The 14276-nt window shown below is 42.8% G+C and overlaps 1 protein-coding gene across 2 annotated transcripts in view; it reads right to left on the reverse strand.

Annotated features, from left to right (window-relative positions):
- Positions 1-14276, reverse strand: part of ryk (receptor like tyrosine kinase) — a 367912-nt gene that overhangs the window by 29343 nt on the left and 324293 nt on the right. For both annotated transcript variants that reach the window (XM_080184943.1, XM_080184936.1), the window contains one exon: positions 6658-6817. In XM_080184943.1, coding sequence (XP_080041069.1) covers positions 6658-6817 — 160 coding nt within the window. The remainder of the gene's footprint in view (positions 1-6657; positions 6818-14276) is intronic.

Below are 14276 nucleotides of genomic sequence, written 5' to 3' on the forward strand. Positions count from 1 at the left end.
TGTGGTCCTTTGTCTAATCAGCTGTCTTCGTCCGTCCACTCATGTCTCTTGCTTCTGGGGTCTGCTTCACTGCCTCACCTGTTGCTGGTGTGGGATTCATGGCCTCATCCACACCTGGCGCTTGCAGTTGACAGTTTTCTGTTACCCGCATCTCCCCCGCTCGGAGCTTGGCATTTCTACCTCGCTCAGAGCTTGGCGTTCCTCCCCGGCTTGGAGCTCGGTGTTTTCTCCCCTGCTCAGTGGGGGTTTGGCGTTATCCGGAATATTCTGGGTTTTCTATGTTGAATTTCCTATATGAAGCTCCTGTCTTCTTTGCTACCTAGATGAGAATTTGAGGAATGGCAGGTCCTCTCCTCCTCTGTTGCTCTACCCCCTCCTTTTATACCTGTGATGACATATCAATATCCCTCACAATATGATTTGTCCGAGGTTGCCAAAACAATCGAATTTAAATTTAATAGGTTTTTGAGTTCTAAGTGCCTAATTCAAATTGATTGGCTGAATTCAAATAATTCAAATGCCTAAAAACCTGTTGCCTTAGTAATGCTGCTGCTTGGCCTGATACAAATGTTTCATTCTGGTGCTGCTTATGTACATGCATGTTTTTTTAAACACCTTTTAACAGACAATTTTACAGACACCAACTTCACAACACCCTGCCTGGTGTTTTTCCTCTACTTGAAACTCGGGATTTTTCCCTCTCTCAGTGTTTGGTGTTTCTCCGCTGCTCGGTTTTTGCAGACACTCAATGCCTGGTGCCTTTGGTGGTTTTCTGCCGCTTGATGCTTTTCCATTGCTTGGTGTTCAAGTGTTTTTCCCCCTGCTCGGTGCCCCCTACCTGTGCTTTGCCCCCTCTGTGCTTTCCCCTGCTTGGTGACTTCTTTTCCCCCACTTGGTGTTTTCCAGTCTCGGTGCTTGGTGCTTCTTCCCCACTCGGTGCCCGATGTTTTCCCCACTCTATTCTCAGGTCCAAGTCTAACTCAACCATTTTTCTTTTCTGGGACTCTCTCTCTCCCACTCTACGCTTCTCATTCAATTACTGTCTGGTTTCATTCTAAATTTCCTGCTGATAGGCTCTCACGTACCAGCAGCAAATACAGGGAGGTTTCAGCCTGTGACTTGATGAACAGCTTCACCGCTTTTTGCAAATATCATTCAGGCCAGTTGAGTACTTGAGTGGGAGAAGAGCGCCTAGTGGGGTAAGAGTGCTGGGCACAGAACAGGGGAAAGCAAAAACACCATGCATCATTTGGGGACCTGTGCCTAAGCACGGTGTGTTTCATGGCAAATCTGCTCTGGTGATAGGGAACGAAGCTGGTTTTCTTCTTGTCCCAGGCCGCAATGCTAGCCAGCTCCAGGATCCAATGGCAGCTAGAGAGGCAGGGTTTCCAGCTTCAACATGCTTGGCATGGTGATCCTTCTCTACTGCGCTGTAGCTAGTGGATACAATCAATGGGAAACGAGACGGCTTCTGGAGAACGGGTCAAAATCTCAAAAAGGGCCCCTGGAAAGAAAAAATTATTTTGATCTCTACACTAACTTCTGAAGTTTGTAAATCTATTGTTCGGAAACACCAACTGTCACAACTTTTTTGAGTAAGCCCACTACGGAGCATACAGGGGGCAGACAGTGTGATAGACACTAGCTTCAGGGAGGATGTCACACCACATGTTCAGACAGATAGATGGGTGACCGTCAGGAGAGGCTCTTGTGGCTCTTCCTCTTTCAAACAGCTATACCATTTTGGATACCGTTGGGGTCCAAAACCTCTCCAGGCAAGATACCAGCAGCAGCCAGGCCTGTGGCACTGCAACTAGTTCTGTTGTAGAGCAGGGTTAAGGCTAAGTCCAAGCGAATGACAGTAATAGGAGGCTCGATAGTCAGGGGCACAGACAGGCATTTTTATAACTGCAAATGAGACTCAAGAATGGTGTGTTGCCTCCTTGGCGCTAAGGTCCTGGATGTCTCTCAGCAGGAAGAGAGCATCCTGAAATGGGAGGGTAAACAGACAGATGTCATTGTTCACACTGGCACTAAAGATATAGGCAGGAAGAGGGAAGAGTTTCTGCAAAGACAATTCGATGAGTTAGGTCAGGAGCTGAAAAGCAATCTCAGGATACATGGTTAGTAAGTTTGCAGATGACACCAAGATTGGTGGTGTATTGGAGAGTGAAGAAGGTTATCGAATGCAATGCGATCTGATCAATTGGGTCAGTGGGCTGGTGAATGACAGATGGAGTTTAATTTAGACAAATGCAAGGTGATGCATTTTGGTAGGTTGAACCAGGAGAGGGCTTACTCAGTTAATGGCAGGGCACTGGGGAGAGTTACAGGACAAAGAGATTGAGGGGTACGTGGTCATAGCTCCTTGAAAGTGGAGTCACAGGTGGACAGAGTGGTGAAGAAGGCATTCAGCTTACTTGGTTTCATTGGTCAGAACACTGAAAACAGGAGTTGGGACAGCTTTGTTGATGTTGTAGAAGACTTTGTTAAGGCCACACTTGGATTACTGTGTACAATTCTGGTCACCCTATTATAGTGAGCATATTATTAAACTAGAAAGACTGCAGAAAAGATTTACTAGGATGCTACCGGGTCTGATGGTTTGAGTTATAAGGACAGGCTGGATAGACTGGGACTTCTTTCTCTGGAGTGTAGAAGGTTGAGGAGTGATCTTATAGAGGTCCATAAAGGTTAATGAGTGGCACAGATCAGCTAGATAGTCAATATCTTTTCCCAAAGGTAGGGGAGTCTAAAACTAGAGGGCATAGATTTAAGGTGAGAAGGGAGAGATTCAGAAGTGTCCAGAGGGGCAATTTTTTTCACAAAGAGGATGGTGAGTGTCTGGAACAAGCTGCCTGAAGTAGTAGTAGAGATAGGTTCAATTTCGTCCTTTAAAAAACATTTAGACAGTTATATGGGTAACATGGGTATCAAGGGATCTGGGCCAAATGCGGGCAATTGGGATTAGGGTGGCATGGACAAGTTTGGCCATAGGGCCTGTTTCCATGCTGTAAACCTTTATGACTCTATGTGTTCAGCAGGGCTTTTTGATAAATATGCTGATAATCCAACCAGGGAGGAGGCCATACTAGACTTGGTATTGGGTAATGAGTGAGGCCAGGTGATCAATGTGTCAGTGGGGGAGCATTCTGTGTTAGTGACCATAATTCAATAAAGTTCGGGTAGTCATGGATAAGGACAAGAGTGGCCCTCAGGTGAGGATGCTTAATCGGGCAACGGCACTTTATCAGGCGAGGGCACTTAATCGGGTGAGGGCCAATTACATCTAAATTAGACAGGAACTGTGGAATGTGGATTGGGCGCAGCTCTTTGAGGGCAAATCTACGTCTGACATGTGGGAGGCTTTTAAAGGCCAGTTGATTGAAGTGCAAGAAAGGCATGTCCCAGCAAAAAGGATAGAAATGCCACGATTCAGGAACCATGGCTGACAAGGGAAATTGTAAGCTTAATCAAAAGGAAAAAGGAATCGTTTGATAGGTCAAGGCATCTAAAAACTGATGAAGCCCTTGAGGAGTATAATGAAAGTAGGAAGGAACTTAAATGTGGAATTAGGAGGGCTAAAAGGGACCATGAAATGTCTTTAGCAAACAGGTCAAGGAGAATCCAAAGGCTTTTATGCATATATTAGGAGCAAGAGAAAGAGTACGCCTACTCAAGGGCAATGAAGGGAAGTTACGCATGGAACTACAGGAAGTGGGTGGAATCCTTAATGAGTGCGTTATATCTGTATTCATCAAGCAGAAAGCATGACAGATGTTGAGGTCAGGGATAGGTGCGTGAATGTTCTTGAGAATGTCAATATATCAAAGGAGGAAGTATTGGGTATCCTAAATTGCATTAAGGTAGACAAGTCCCCAGGGCCGAGTTATCCCAGGTTACTGCAAAATGCAAGGGAAGAAACAGCTGGGGCCTTAACAGATAGCTTCACATTCTGTTTGACCACAGGTTGAGGGGTACAATTTCACAGAACTGGAGAACAGCCAATGTTGTTCCCTTGTTTAAGAAAGGAAGCAGGGATAATCCAGCAAATTATAGGCTGGTGAGCCTGACATCAGTGGTGGGAAAGATTTTGGAGAAGATACTGAGGGACAGGTTAGAGGCAAATTTGGAAGAAAATGAACTTGTTAGTGCCCGGCAGCATGATTTTGTAGGGGGAAGGTCATGTCTCACCAACTTAATTGAGTTTTTTGAAGAGGTGACAAAGAACATTGATGAGGAAAGGGCTGCGGATATAGTTTATATGGGCTTTAGTAAGGTGTCTGACAAGGTCCCACAAGGCCAACAAAAATAAAAATCACACATGATTCGGAGTGGGCTGGCTAGCTGGATACAGAACTGATTTGGTTATAGAAGACAGAAAGTAGCAGTGGAAGGATGCTTTTCAGAATGGAGATCTGTAGCTAGTGGTGTTCCGCAGGGATCCGTGCTGGGACATCTGTTATTTGTAGTATATATAAATGATCTGGAGGAAAACATGGTTGGTCTGATTAGTAAGTTTGCAGATGATAAGAAGGTTGGCAGTCTGGTAATGCCAAGGATTGTCAGAGGAAACAACAGAATCTCGAAAGATTAGAGACTTGGGCACAGAAATGGCAGATGGAGTTTAATCTGGAGAAATGTGAGGTGAATCATTTTGGAAATCAAATTTAGGTGCGATTTATGCTGTGAATGGCAGAACCCTTAGGAACATAAACATACAGCAGATTTGGGCATGCAGGTCCACAGTTCCCCAGAAGTGGCAACACAGGTGGCCAGTTTTACTTTTATATTTGCCTTTGTCAGCTAGGGCACTGAGTATAGCACTGGAAAATCATGATGCAAAAAAATAAAGTCTTGGTTGGGCCACATTTCCAGTATAACGAGTATCACCACACTACCAGAAGGATGTGGAAGCTTTGGAGAGAGTGCAAAGAAGGTTCACCAGGATGTTGCCTGGTCTCGAGGATGTTGGCTAAGAGGAGAGGTTGAATAAACTAAGATTGTTATCACTGGAAAGGCGGAGGCTGAGGGGAGACCTGATTGAGATCTACAAGATTATGAGGGGCATAAACAGGGTGGATAGTCAGGTTTTTTCCAAGGGTGGAAGTGTCAATTGCAAGGGATCACAGGTTCCAGGTGAGAGGCGGAAAGTTTGAGAAATGTGCGGGGAAAGTTTTTCACGCAGAGTGGTGGGTGCCTGGAATGCGCTGCCAGAGGATATGGTGGAAGCAGGCACATTAGCAACATTTAAGAGGCATCTGGATGGGCACATGAATAGGGAGAAAATAGAGGGATACAGATGGAAGGGCAGAAGTTAGTTAGGACATCATAATCAGCACAGGTTTTGAGAGCCGAATGGCCTGTTTCTGTGCTGTACTTTTCTTTGTTCTAGACCCAAGTATCTCTAGGCATAATTTCAGAATAATATATTTGGAGTGGAACCTTAAATATACTGTATTTGAAAGAATAAAACAATGTTTATTACTACTTTATAATGTTTTAATCACTTCTATGTTTAGACAAATATTGTATCTATGGTGTTTTCCAGTTCACACACTTGGGTTAGGTGTTCTAGCATTCTATAATCCATAAAATTCCAGAATCCAGAAAAAACTTGATCCCAAGCATTCCAGACTGATAAGGTTAAAACGTATTAATTTCAACATATTCACATTCAAAACTTTGAAGCAAAAAAAAGCTACTTTAAAATTGTTTCACTGTTTCGACTTTAATTTTCCTCTCATTCCTTTTATACAGTTCTGGAGAAAGAAAATTGTCTAGGGACTAGGTAGAGGGAGAAATTAGAAAATCACACACTGACAGATTCACTGCAATGAGCAATATAGCCCCTAAATGATTGCAGCATGATTATTTCACATTTACAAGTCAATACAGCAATTTACTCGATGCAGTAAATATCGAGATTCCTAATTTTTGTTGTTGGTGAGACTTACAAAGAATCAGAACACATGATCTACCCATTGCCTATAATAAATAACTGTTTAATAAGCTGCAATTACTTTTCCCTTGTTTACTGACTGACAAGGAATAACCTCAAGAGGTGCTCCTGTATTTGTCCATTTCGAGCAGGACAGCTGAAGTTGTTTTCACATTGCAGATTTTAACAAACCATGTGCAAAGTCCAGTGAACCATAGAACCATAGTGGCCAGAAATAAATGCTGTACACTGGTTATGCTCTAGGATGCAAAACATAAAAGTGGAAAGTGGTTGATTTGTATCGTGTGAATCTTGGGTAATGTGTCTATAGTGTTAATGGGGCAAATTTCATAGGTGACATAGCTTCTATTTTGATTACTTGGATGCCTGACAGAAATGGAAACCCATCAGGATGCTGAAAAGTTCCAAAATCAAGCAATTGAGAAATGGGTACATTCCGCATGTATTCTCTTCCTGGGTTGGCACCCTGTTTATCAAGACCAAGCAGACAAAATCCTAGGCTTAGGAGCCACGAATGGTGCTGAACTTTGTGCAGTCATCAGTGAACATTCCCACTTCTGACCTCATGATGGATGGTAGAAAGCGAGCTCCCTGAAAATTGTGTGAACTATTATGGTATTTCCCCAATTATTCAGAGATCTATTTGTTTATATTTGAAGACTGGTTTAGTATTGTATGCCGAAGAAGTTACTCACCACATCACTCGCACTGGAAAACTCATTGTTGACAAGGCTTTCAAGTGCCATCCACCGAACAGGCCTATTCTCGTTGTCCCCCAAGCAGTGGTAATCCATAGGGAAGAGATCTCTGGAGAGAGCATTGTCTGCAATCTTTACTTGAAGGCTATCATCAATTCTAGGATAAATGATAGAGACTGAACTATTAACTTCAACATTTAAATCTACAAGGATATGAATTTTTAAGTCCAAATAAATAAAATCTGGTAAATAGTATCAGGTTCTCAAAATTAACAGATAGGACAGAAACCACAAAATCATATCAGTCAGGAGTTTATGGGCACTGATCTTGTCCAGTGGTAAGGGAACATTCTAATGCCAGTACACAAACGATTGCATTTAAATAGGACTTCATCTATCATGCAGGTATTTTTGAACAATTGAACAAAGCACAAATTTCCCTTTCTATAGAACTGGCAGAAATCTGTGCTGAGCACAAACCAGCTACTTTTCCAAAGTTTATTTTGAGAGTTTTTCCACTAAATACACAAGTGTTTGACTGGCTCATTTGAAACATGCATTTATATGAGCTCCTTTCATTACAAGGGTGGGCAGAAGAAAACATTTCTTTGCATACAACCATAGTGCCTTCAACGTAATAATTTCACTGAGCCGCATATTTGGTCAAGTGACAAAAAGCTTGGTCAGACTGATATGTTTTAAGCTGTGTCTTAAATGAGGTAGTAAGGCAGAAAGATACTGGGTGCGAATTCCAGAGTTTAGAGCATGTGCAGCTGAAGACATGGCCACTAATTGCGGAGGGATTAAAATTAGTGTTGCTGAAGGGGCCAGAACCAGATGGGTGCAGGAATCCTGGAGGCTTGTGGTGCCGTAGGGGCTAACTGAAATAGAGAGGGGGCAATTCTCGTGAATTAGATACACGCTAATTCAAAAAGGCACAGAGACAAAAAGTAGGAAACTACAGGCTGATTAGCTTGACCTCTGTGGTGGGGAAAATGCTGTAATCAATCATCAAGGAGGAGATGACAGAATGTTTGGAAAGACAAAACTTAATCTACCAGTCCACATGATTTTATGAAGGGTAAATCACGCTGGACAAACTTGCTTGCATTCTTTGAGGAAATAACCAGCAAAGTGGGTAATTGGGAACCTGTGGATGTGGTGTGTTTAGAATTCCAGGAGGTGTTGCGTAAAAGACCGATTCAGAAGGTGAGATCACAGAGGATTGGGGATAGAGTGCTAGATTGGATTGAGGATTGGCTAACTGAAAAAAAGCAGAGGGTCAGGATAAATGGTTCCTCCTCTGCGAGGCGCAATTTGACTAGCAGTGAGCACAGCTGTTTACCTCACCTCACCTGTTTACAATCTATGTAAATGATCTGCAAGCAGGGACAGAGGGAAACACAGCAAAAATTGTGGATGGTACTAAAATAGGTGGGAAAACAGGCAGTGAAGTGGATATAAAGGTTTTACAGATGGACATAGATAGGCTAGGAGAATGGGCCAAAGTTTGGCAGGTGGAATTTAATGTGGGTAAGTGAGAGGTTATCTGTTTTGGCCAAAAAAATAGAAAGACAAATTATCTAAATGGAAAGCAGATTCAAAATATGTCTGGGCAGAGGGACCTGGGTGCCTTTGTTCATGAATCACAGCAAGATGATATGCAGATACAGCATATAATAAAAAAGAAAACGAAATGATTGCATTTACTACAAAAGGACTGGAGTATAAAAGTAGAAAGGTATTGTTGCAATTGTATAGGGTGTTGGTGAGACCACATCTGAAGTATCAGTGTCCAATTTGGTCTCCTTATTTGACGAAGGATGTGGTGGCATTGGAGACAATTCAGAGGAGGTTAATAGATTGATTTCAGGGATGAAAGGGTTGATGTATGAGGAGAGATTAAACAGTTTGGGCTTATACTCACTGGAGTTTAGAAGGATGAAAGGGGATTTGATTGAGGTATATAAAGTACTAAAAGGGATTGATAAAATAAATGTAGACCAAATGCTTCCCCTTGTGGGGCAATCTAGAACAAGAGGTCATAGGTATAGGTTGAGAAGCAGTAGATTTAAAACTGAGACGAGGAGGAACTACTTCTCGCAGAGGGTGCTGAACTTATAGAGCTCGCTGCTCCATAGCGCGGTGGAGTCTGAATAATTAAATGGTTTCAAAAAACAGATAGATGTATTTCTGATACAAAAACGGGTTAAAGGACATGTGGTACAGGTAGGGAGGTGGATTTGAAACCGGACAGAGATCAGCCATGATCTGACTGAATGGCGGAGCAGTCTCGAAGGACTGAATTGCCTACTTCTGTTCCTAATTCTTAGGAAGGGTGAGGTGATCGTGGGATTAGAAAACAAGGATGAGAGTTTTAAAATCAAGACACTGCTTGCCAATGTAGGTCAACAAATGAGGGCTGATAGGGGAATGGACTTGATGAAAGTTAAGACGGGGTAGCAGAATATTGGATAAGTTCAAGTTTACAGAGGGTAGAATTGGGAGAGCAGCCAGGGGTGTGTTAAGTATAGGGATAACAAGGGCTAACGAGCTAAGACAGGTGAAGTTAGGTGATGTTATGATGCTGGAAATGGTCTTAGTGATGACACGCTCAGAATAGAACCCTGGTCCCTGGCACTATGGCTCAGTGCTAACCACTGTGTCACCATGATGCAGAGGAGTTGAGGGAGGTGATGTTGGGGTGAAGTTGGGTATTGTCAGTGTGCATGTGACAACCAATGCTGTGCTTCTGGATAATATCACTGAGAGGCAGCATGATAAGGACCAAGCATAAATTTTTGGAGGACGCTAGAGGTAATGGTGCTCCAATAGAATCATTTCAAATCCATTTTGGATATGATTAGGTGAAAATAGAACTGGTGGAGAGCAGTCTGGATATAGATCAGTTGCAGATATGGGTGGAGAAATGGCAGATGGAGTTTAGCTGGATAAGTGTGAGGTGCTGCAATTAGGGAGACCAAATATTAAGGGTAAGTGTACAGTTAATGACATGACCCCGAACAGCATTGATGTACAGAGAGATCTTGGGGTTCAGATCCATAACTCCGTGAAAGTGGCCATACAAGTAGATTGGGTAGCAAAGAAAGAGTATGGCATGCTTGCCTTTATTGGTCAGGATGTCATGTTGCAGCTTATAAAATTTCCATTGGGCCGTACTGAAAGTATTGTGTTAAATTCTGGTCGCCACATTACAGGAAGGATGTAGAAGGTTTGGAGAGGGTGCAGAAGTGTTCTACCAAGATGCTGCCTGGATTAGAGGCTATGAGCTATAAGGAGAGGCTTGATAAACTAGAGTTGCTTTCTCTGGAGCAGCAGAGACTGAGGGAAGAGCTGATAGAATTCTGTAAACTTACGAGAAGCATAGATAGAGTTGACAGTCAGAATCTTTTTCCCAGAGTTGAAATGTCAAATACTAGGGGGCATGCACTTAAGATGAGAGTTGAAATGTCAAATACTAGGGGGCATGCGCTTAAGGTGAGAGGGGTAAAGTTCAAAGGAGATGTGACGGGCAAGTTTTATTTCTACACAGAACGGTAGGTTTTTGGAAGATGCTGCCGGGGTAGCAATGGAGGCAGATACGATAAGGGCATTTAAGGAGTTTTTAGATAAGCATATGAATATGCAAGGAACAGAGGGATATGGACCATGGGCAGGCAGAAGGGATTAGTTTAATTTGGTGTCATATTCGGCACAACACTGTGGGCCGAACGGCCTATTCTTGTGCTGTACTCTTCTATTAATCGTGAGTCCAGTGCCTTATCAAAAGTTCTGTGAACCACTCAGTATGCTACAGCTAAAATGTTACCAATATCTACTCTCATTCTTGTCACTGAGCCAGAAGCTGCTGAATTGGATTGATCCTAGAGTGTTGAGCAGTAAAAACTGGGCTGATGGCCCAGTATCAATTACACTGTCAGAGGTTCCAGCTTTCAAATGAAATGACAAACTACTTCCTGTAAAAAGATCTCATGGAATCAGTTTGAAGAGGAGCAGGGATGCCGTGTGTCTTGGACAGTATTTAACAGAATAATGATGATACCATTTAGCCCGTCAAGCTCATGTCAGCTCTCAGTCAAGCAATCCAGATCCAGTCAGTCCCAATTTCCCACATCAGTCTGAGCTTTGCCAAGTTTATTTCAAGAATCTATTCAAATTCCTTCTAAAAGCACTGAAATCATCTTGGCTTCCACCACCCTCATAGACATTGCGTTCCAATCATTGAATAAAAAAGTTCTTCCTCACAGACCCCTTCATTTCTTGCCATAAACCTTAAACCTGCATCCCCAAGTTCTTATACTATCAGCTTTTCTTTGCCTATCTTACCTAAACATGTCATAATTTTGTACACCTCTATCAAATGGTTTTTGTGGTTCTTTGCCTTCCTAATTGTTAATTGATTTATTTTCTATCTCATTATATTCTCTACCACCATCTTTGTCTTTATTTTAAATTATGCTTTTTTATTTGACTTCAATTTTACCTTCCACTGTTTCTAAGTTTGCCTGGTGATGTCTCAAAGTTGATCCTTTGAATGCTATTACTGGGCACAAAGAATTGCTTCACAGAACAAAGATTAATAACTGAAGGAGAAAAAGTCACTCGGAATATGGTGGGTGATATGCCTTAATACCAGAATGATGAACATGGAAAAGGTTCAGATAGTTAAACAATATGATAATTTAAGAAAACAAAGTTGAACTCAATCTGAAATCAAAAAAAGTTACCTAAACTTGTGTTAGTGCATCATAAATTCTAATGGATATCCAATAGTCCTGGTTCTAAACCATGTACAAATACTTTTAAGGTTTAACACTACTTGCAGGAAGCAGTGAGTGTGGCAAGGGTGCAGAATGTACTCTAGATGGAAGATTTCAAAGCTCATCACATCACCAAGAGTGGTTTGACAGCACTATCACAGGCTGAACTGGCCAGATCCTAAACAACATAGCTGCTAGACTAGATGAGGCAACCAGTAAGAGGAAAAACACATTTGGCCTCAACCTCATCAAGCTGCTGCTGGCAGTAACTGTAAGAGTGATCATTGCCCAGTCCTTGTGGAGTTCAGTTTTTACACTAATGTTCCTTTCATCATGTTGTGTGGCACTACCACCATGTTAAATGGGATAGATTTGAACAGATCTAGCAACTCTAAACTGGGCATCCATGAGGGCAGTAGCAGAATTGTACCATAATCTGTAACCTCATGGCCCAGCAGAGACCCCACTCTACTATTACCAAAAAGCCACCAGATTCAATGAAAAATATAGGACGGCATGCCAGGAGCAACACCAGACATACCTAAAAATGAGGTATCAATCTGGTGATGTGTCAAAATAAGATCATTTAAATGCCAAATAGCATAAGCAGCAAGTAATGGACAGAGCTAAGTGATCCCGCAACCAATGGATCTGATCTAAGCTCTGCAGTCCTGCCACATTCAGCCATAAATGGTGGACAATTGAACAATTCACTGGAGGATGCTCCACAAATATTACCATCCTCAATGATGGAGCATCCCAGCGTACCTGCGCAAAAGATAAAGCTGATGCATTCACAGAGAACAAAGAATGAAGAAAATTACAGCACAGGAACAGGTCCTTCGGCCCTCCAAGCCTGCACCGACCATGTTTCCCGACTGAACTAAAACCCCCGACCCTTCCAGGTACCATATTCCTCTATTTTCATCCTATTTATGTATTTGTCAAGATGCCCCTTAAAACACACTATCGTATCTGCTTCCACCACCTCCCCCAAGCCTCACAATAACCTTCAGCCAGGAGTGCTGAGTGGATGATCCATCTCAGCACCCTCAGAGGTCCCCAGCATCACAGATGTCAGTCTTCAGCCAAAATGATTCATTCCATGTAATATCAAGAAATGGCTGAAGGTATTGGATACTGTAAAGGCTATGGGTCCTGATGATATTCTGGCAATAGTACTAAGGACTTGTTCCCAAGGACTGGTCGCGTGCCTAGTCAAGCTGTTCCAGTGCAGCTACAACACTAGTATATACCTGGCAATGTGAAAAATTGCCCAGGTATGTCCTGGACACAAAAAACAGGACAAATCCAACCCGACCAATTAACACCCCATCAGTCTGCTGTTCTGGGTTCGATTCCCAGCTCGGGTCACTGTCTGTGTGGAGTTTGCACATTCTCCTCGTGTCTGCATGGGTTTCCTCCGGTTACTCCGGTTTCCTCCCACAGTTCAAAGATGCGTGGGTTAGTTTGACTGGCCATGCTAAAATTGCCCCTTAGTGTACTAGGATGTTTAGGTTAGAGGGATTAGTGGGTAAGATATGTAGGGATATGGGGTTATGGCCTGGGTGGGATTGTGGTCGGTGCAGACTCGATGGGCCGAAGGGCCTCTTTCTGCACTGCAGTGTTCCACGTTCTATGGTTCTATCATCAGTAAAGTATTGGAAGGGGTCATCAACAGTGCTATCAAGCAGCACTTACTCAGAAATAACCTGCTTACTGATTCTCAGTTTGGATTCCATCAGGGTCACTCAGCTCCTAATCTCATAACAGCCATGGTTTCCAAACATGGTAAAAGAGCTGAAGTCCAGAGGTGAGGTGACAGTGACTGCCCTTGACATCAAGTTCACATCTGGGGATCAGGGAGAAAGCTTTGGACTAATTCCAAACACAAAGGAAGATGGTTATGGTTGCTGGAGGTCAGTCATTTCAGCTCCAGGATATCATTACAGGAATTCCTCAGAGTGGTATCTTAATACAGTTACAGAAAGAAGTCTCACAGTACCAGGTTCAAATCCAACATGTTTACTTGGAATCATGAGCTTTCGGAGTGCTGCTCCTTCCTCAAGTGAATGCTCGGAAACTGGCCTTTTGGCCCTTCTTGTCTGTGCCGAACCATTTTTTGCCTAGCCCCACTGACCTGCACTTGGACCATATCCGTCCACACCCCTCTAATCCATGAACCTGTCCAAGTTTTTCTTAAATGTTAGAAGTGACCCCGCATTTACCACTTTATTCAGCAGCTCATTCCACACTTCCACCACTCTCTGTGTGAAGAAGCCCTCCCACTAATATTCCCTTAAACTTTTCTCCTTTCACCCTTAACCCATGCCCTCTGGTTTTTTTCTCCCCTAACCTCAGCGGAAAAAGCCTGCTTGCATTCACTCTATCTATATCCATCAAAATCTTACACACCTCTATCAAATCTCCCCTCATTCTTCTACACTCCGGGGAATAAAGTCCTAACATATTCAATCTCTCTCTGTAACTCAGCTTCTCAAGTCCTGGCAACATCCTTATGAACCTTCTCTGCAATCTTTCAACCTTACTTACATTCTTCTTGTAACTAGGTGACCAAAACTGTACACAATACTCTAAATTCGGCCTCACCAATGCCTTATATAACCTCAGTAAAAAGTCTGACAACACCAGGTTTTAGTCCAACCGATTTATTTGATAATACTCACAAGCTTTCGAGGGGACTGCCTCTTCGTCAGGTGAATGGAGAGTTCTGGCCTCAGACAGAGCATATAAAGCACAGACAGTTTAGAGATTACTGATTAAAATGCGAATCCTTACACCTAACCTGCTGTTCAAGACCTGAAGTGGCTGACA

The sequence above is a fragment of the Carcharhinus amblyrhynchos genome, chromosome 3, assembly GCF_965287045.1.
Source record: "Carcharhinus amblyrhynchos chromosome 3, sCarAmb.v2.hapA, whole genome shotgun sequence".
NCBI classification, from domain to species: Eukaryota; Metazoa; Chordata; class Chondrichthyes; order Carcharhiniformes; family Carcharhinidae; genus Carcharhinus; species Carcharhinus amblyrhynchos.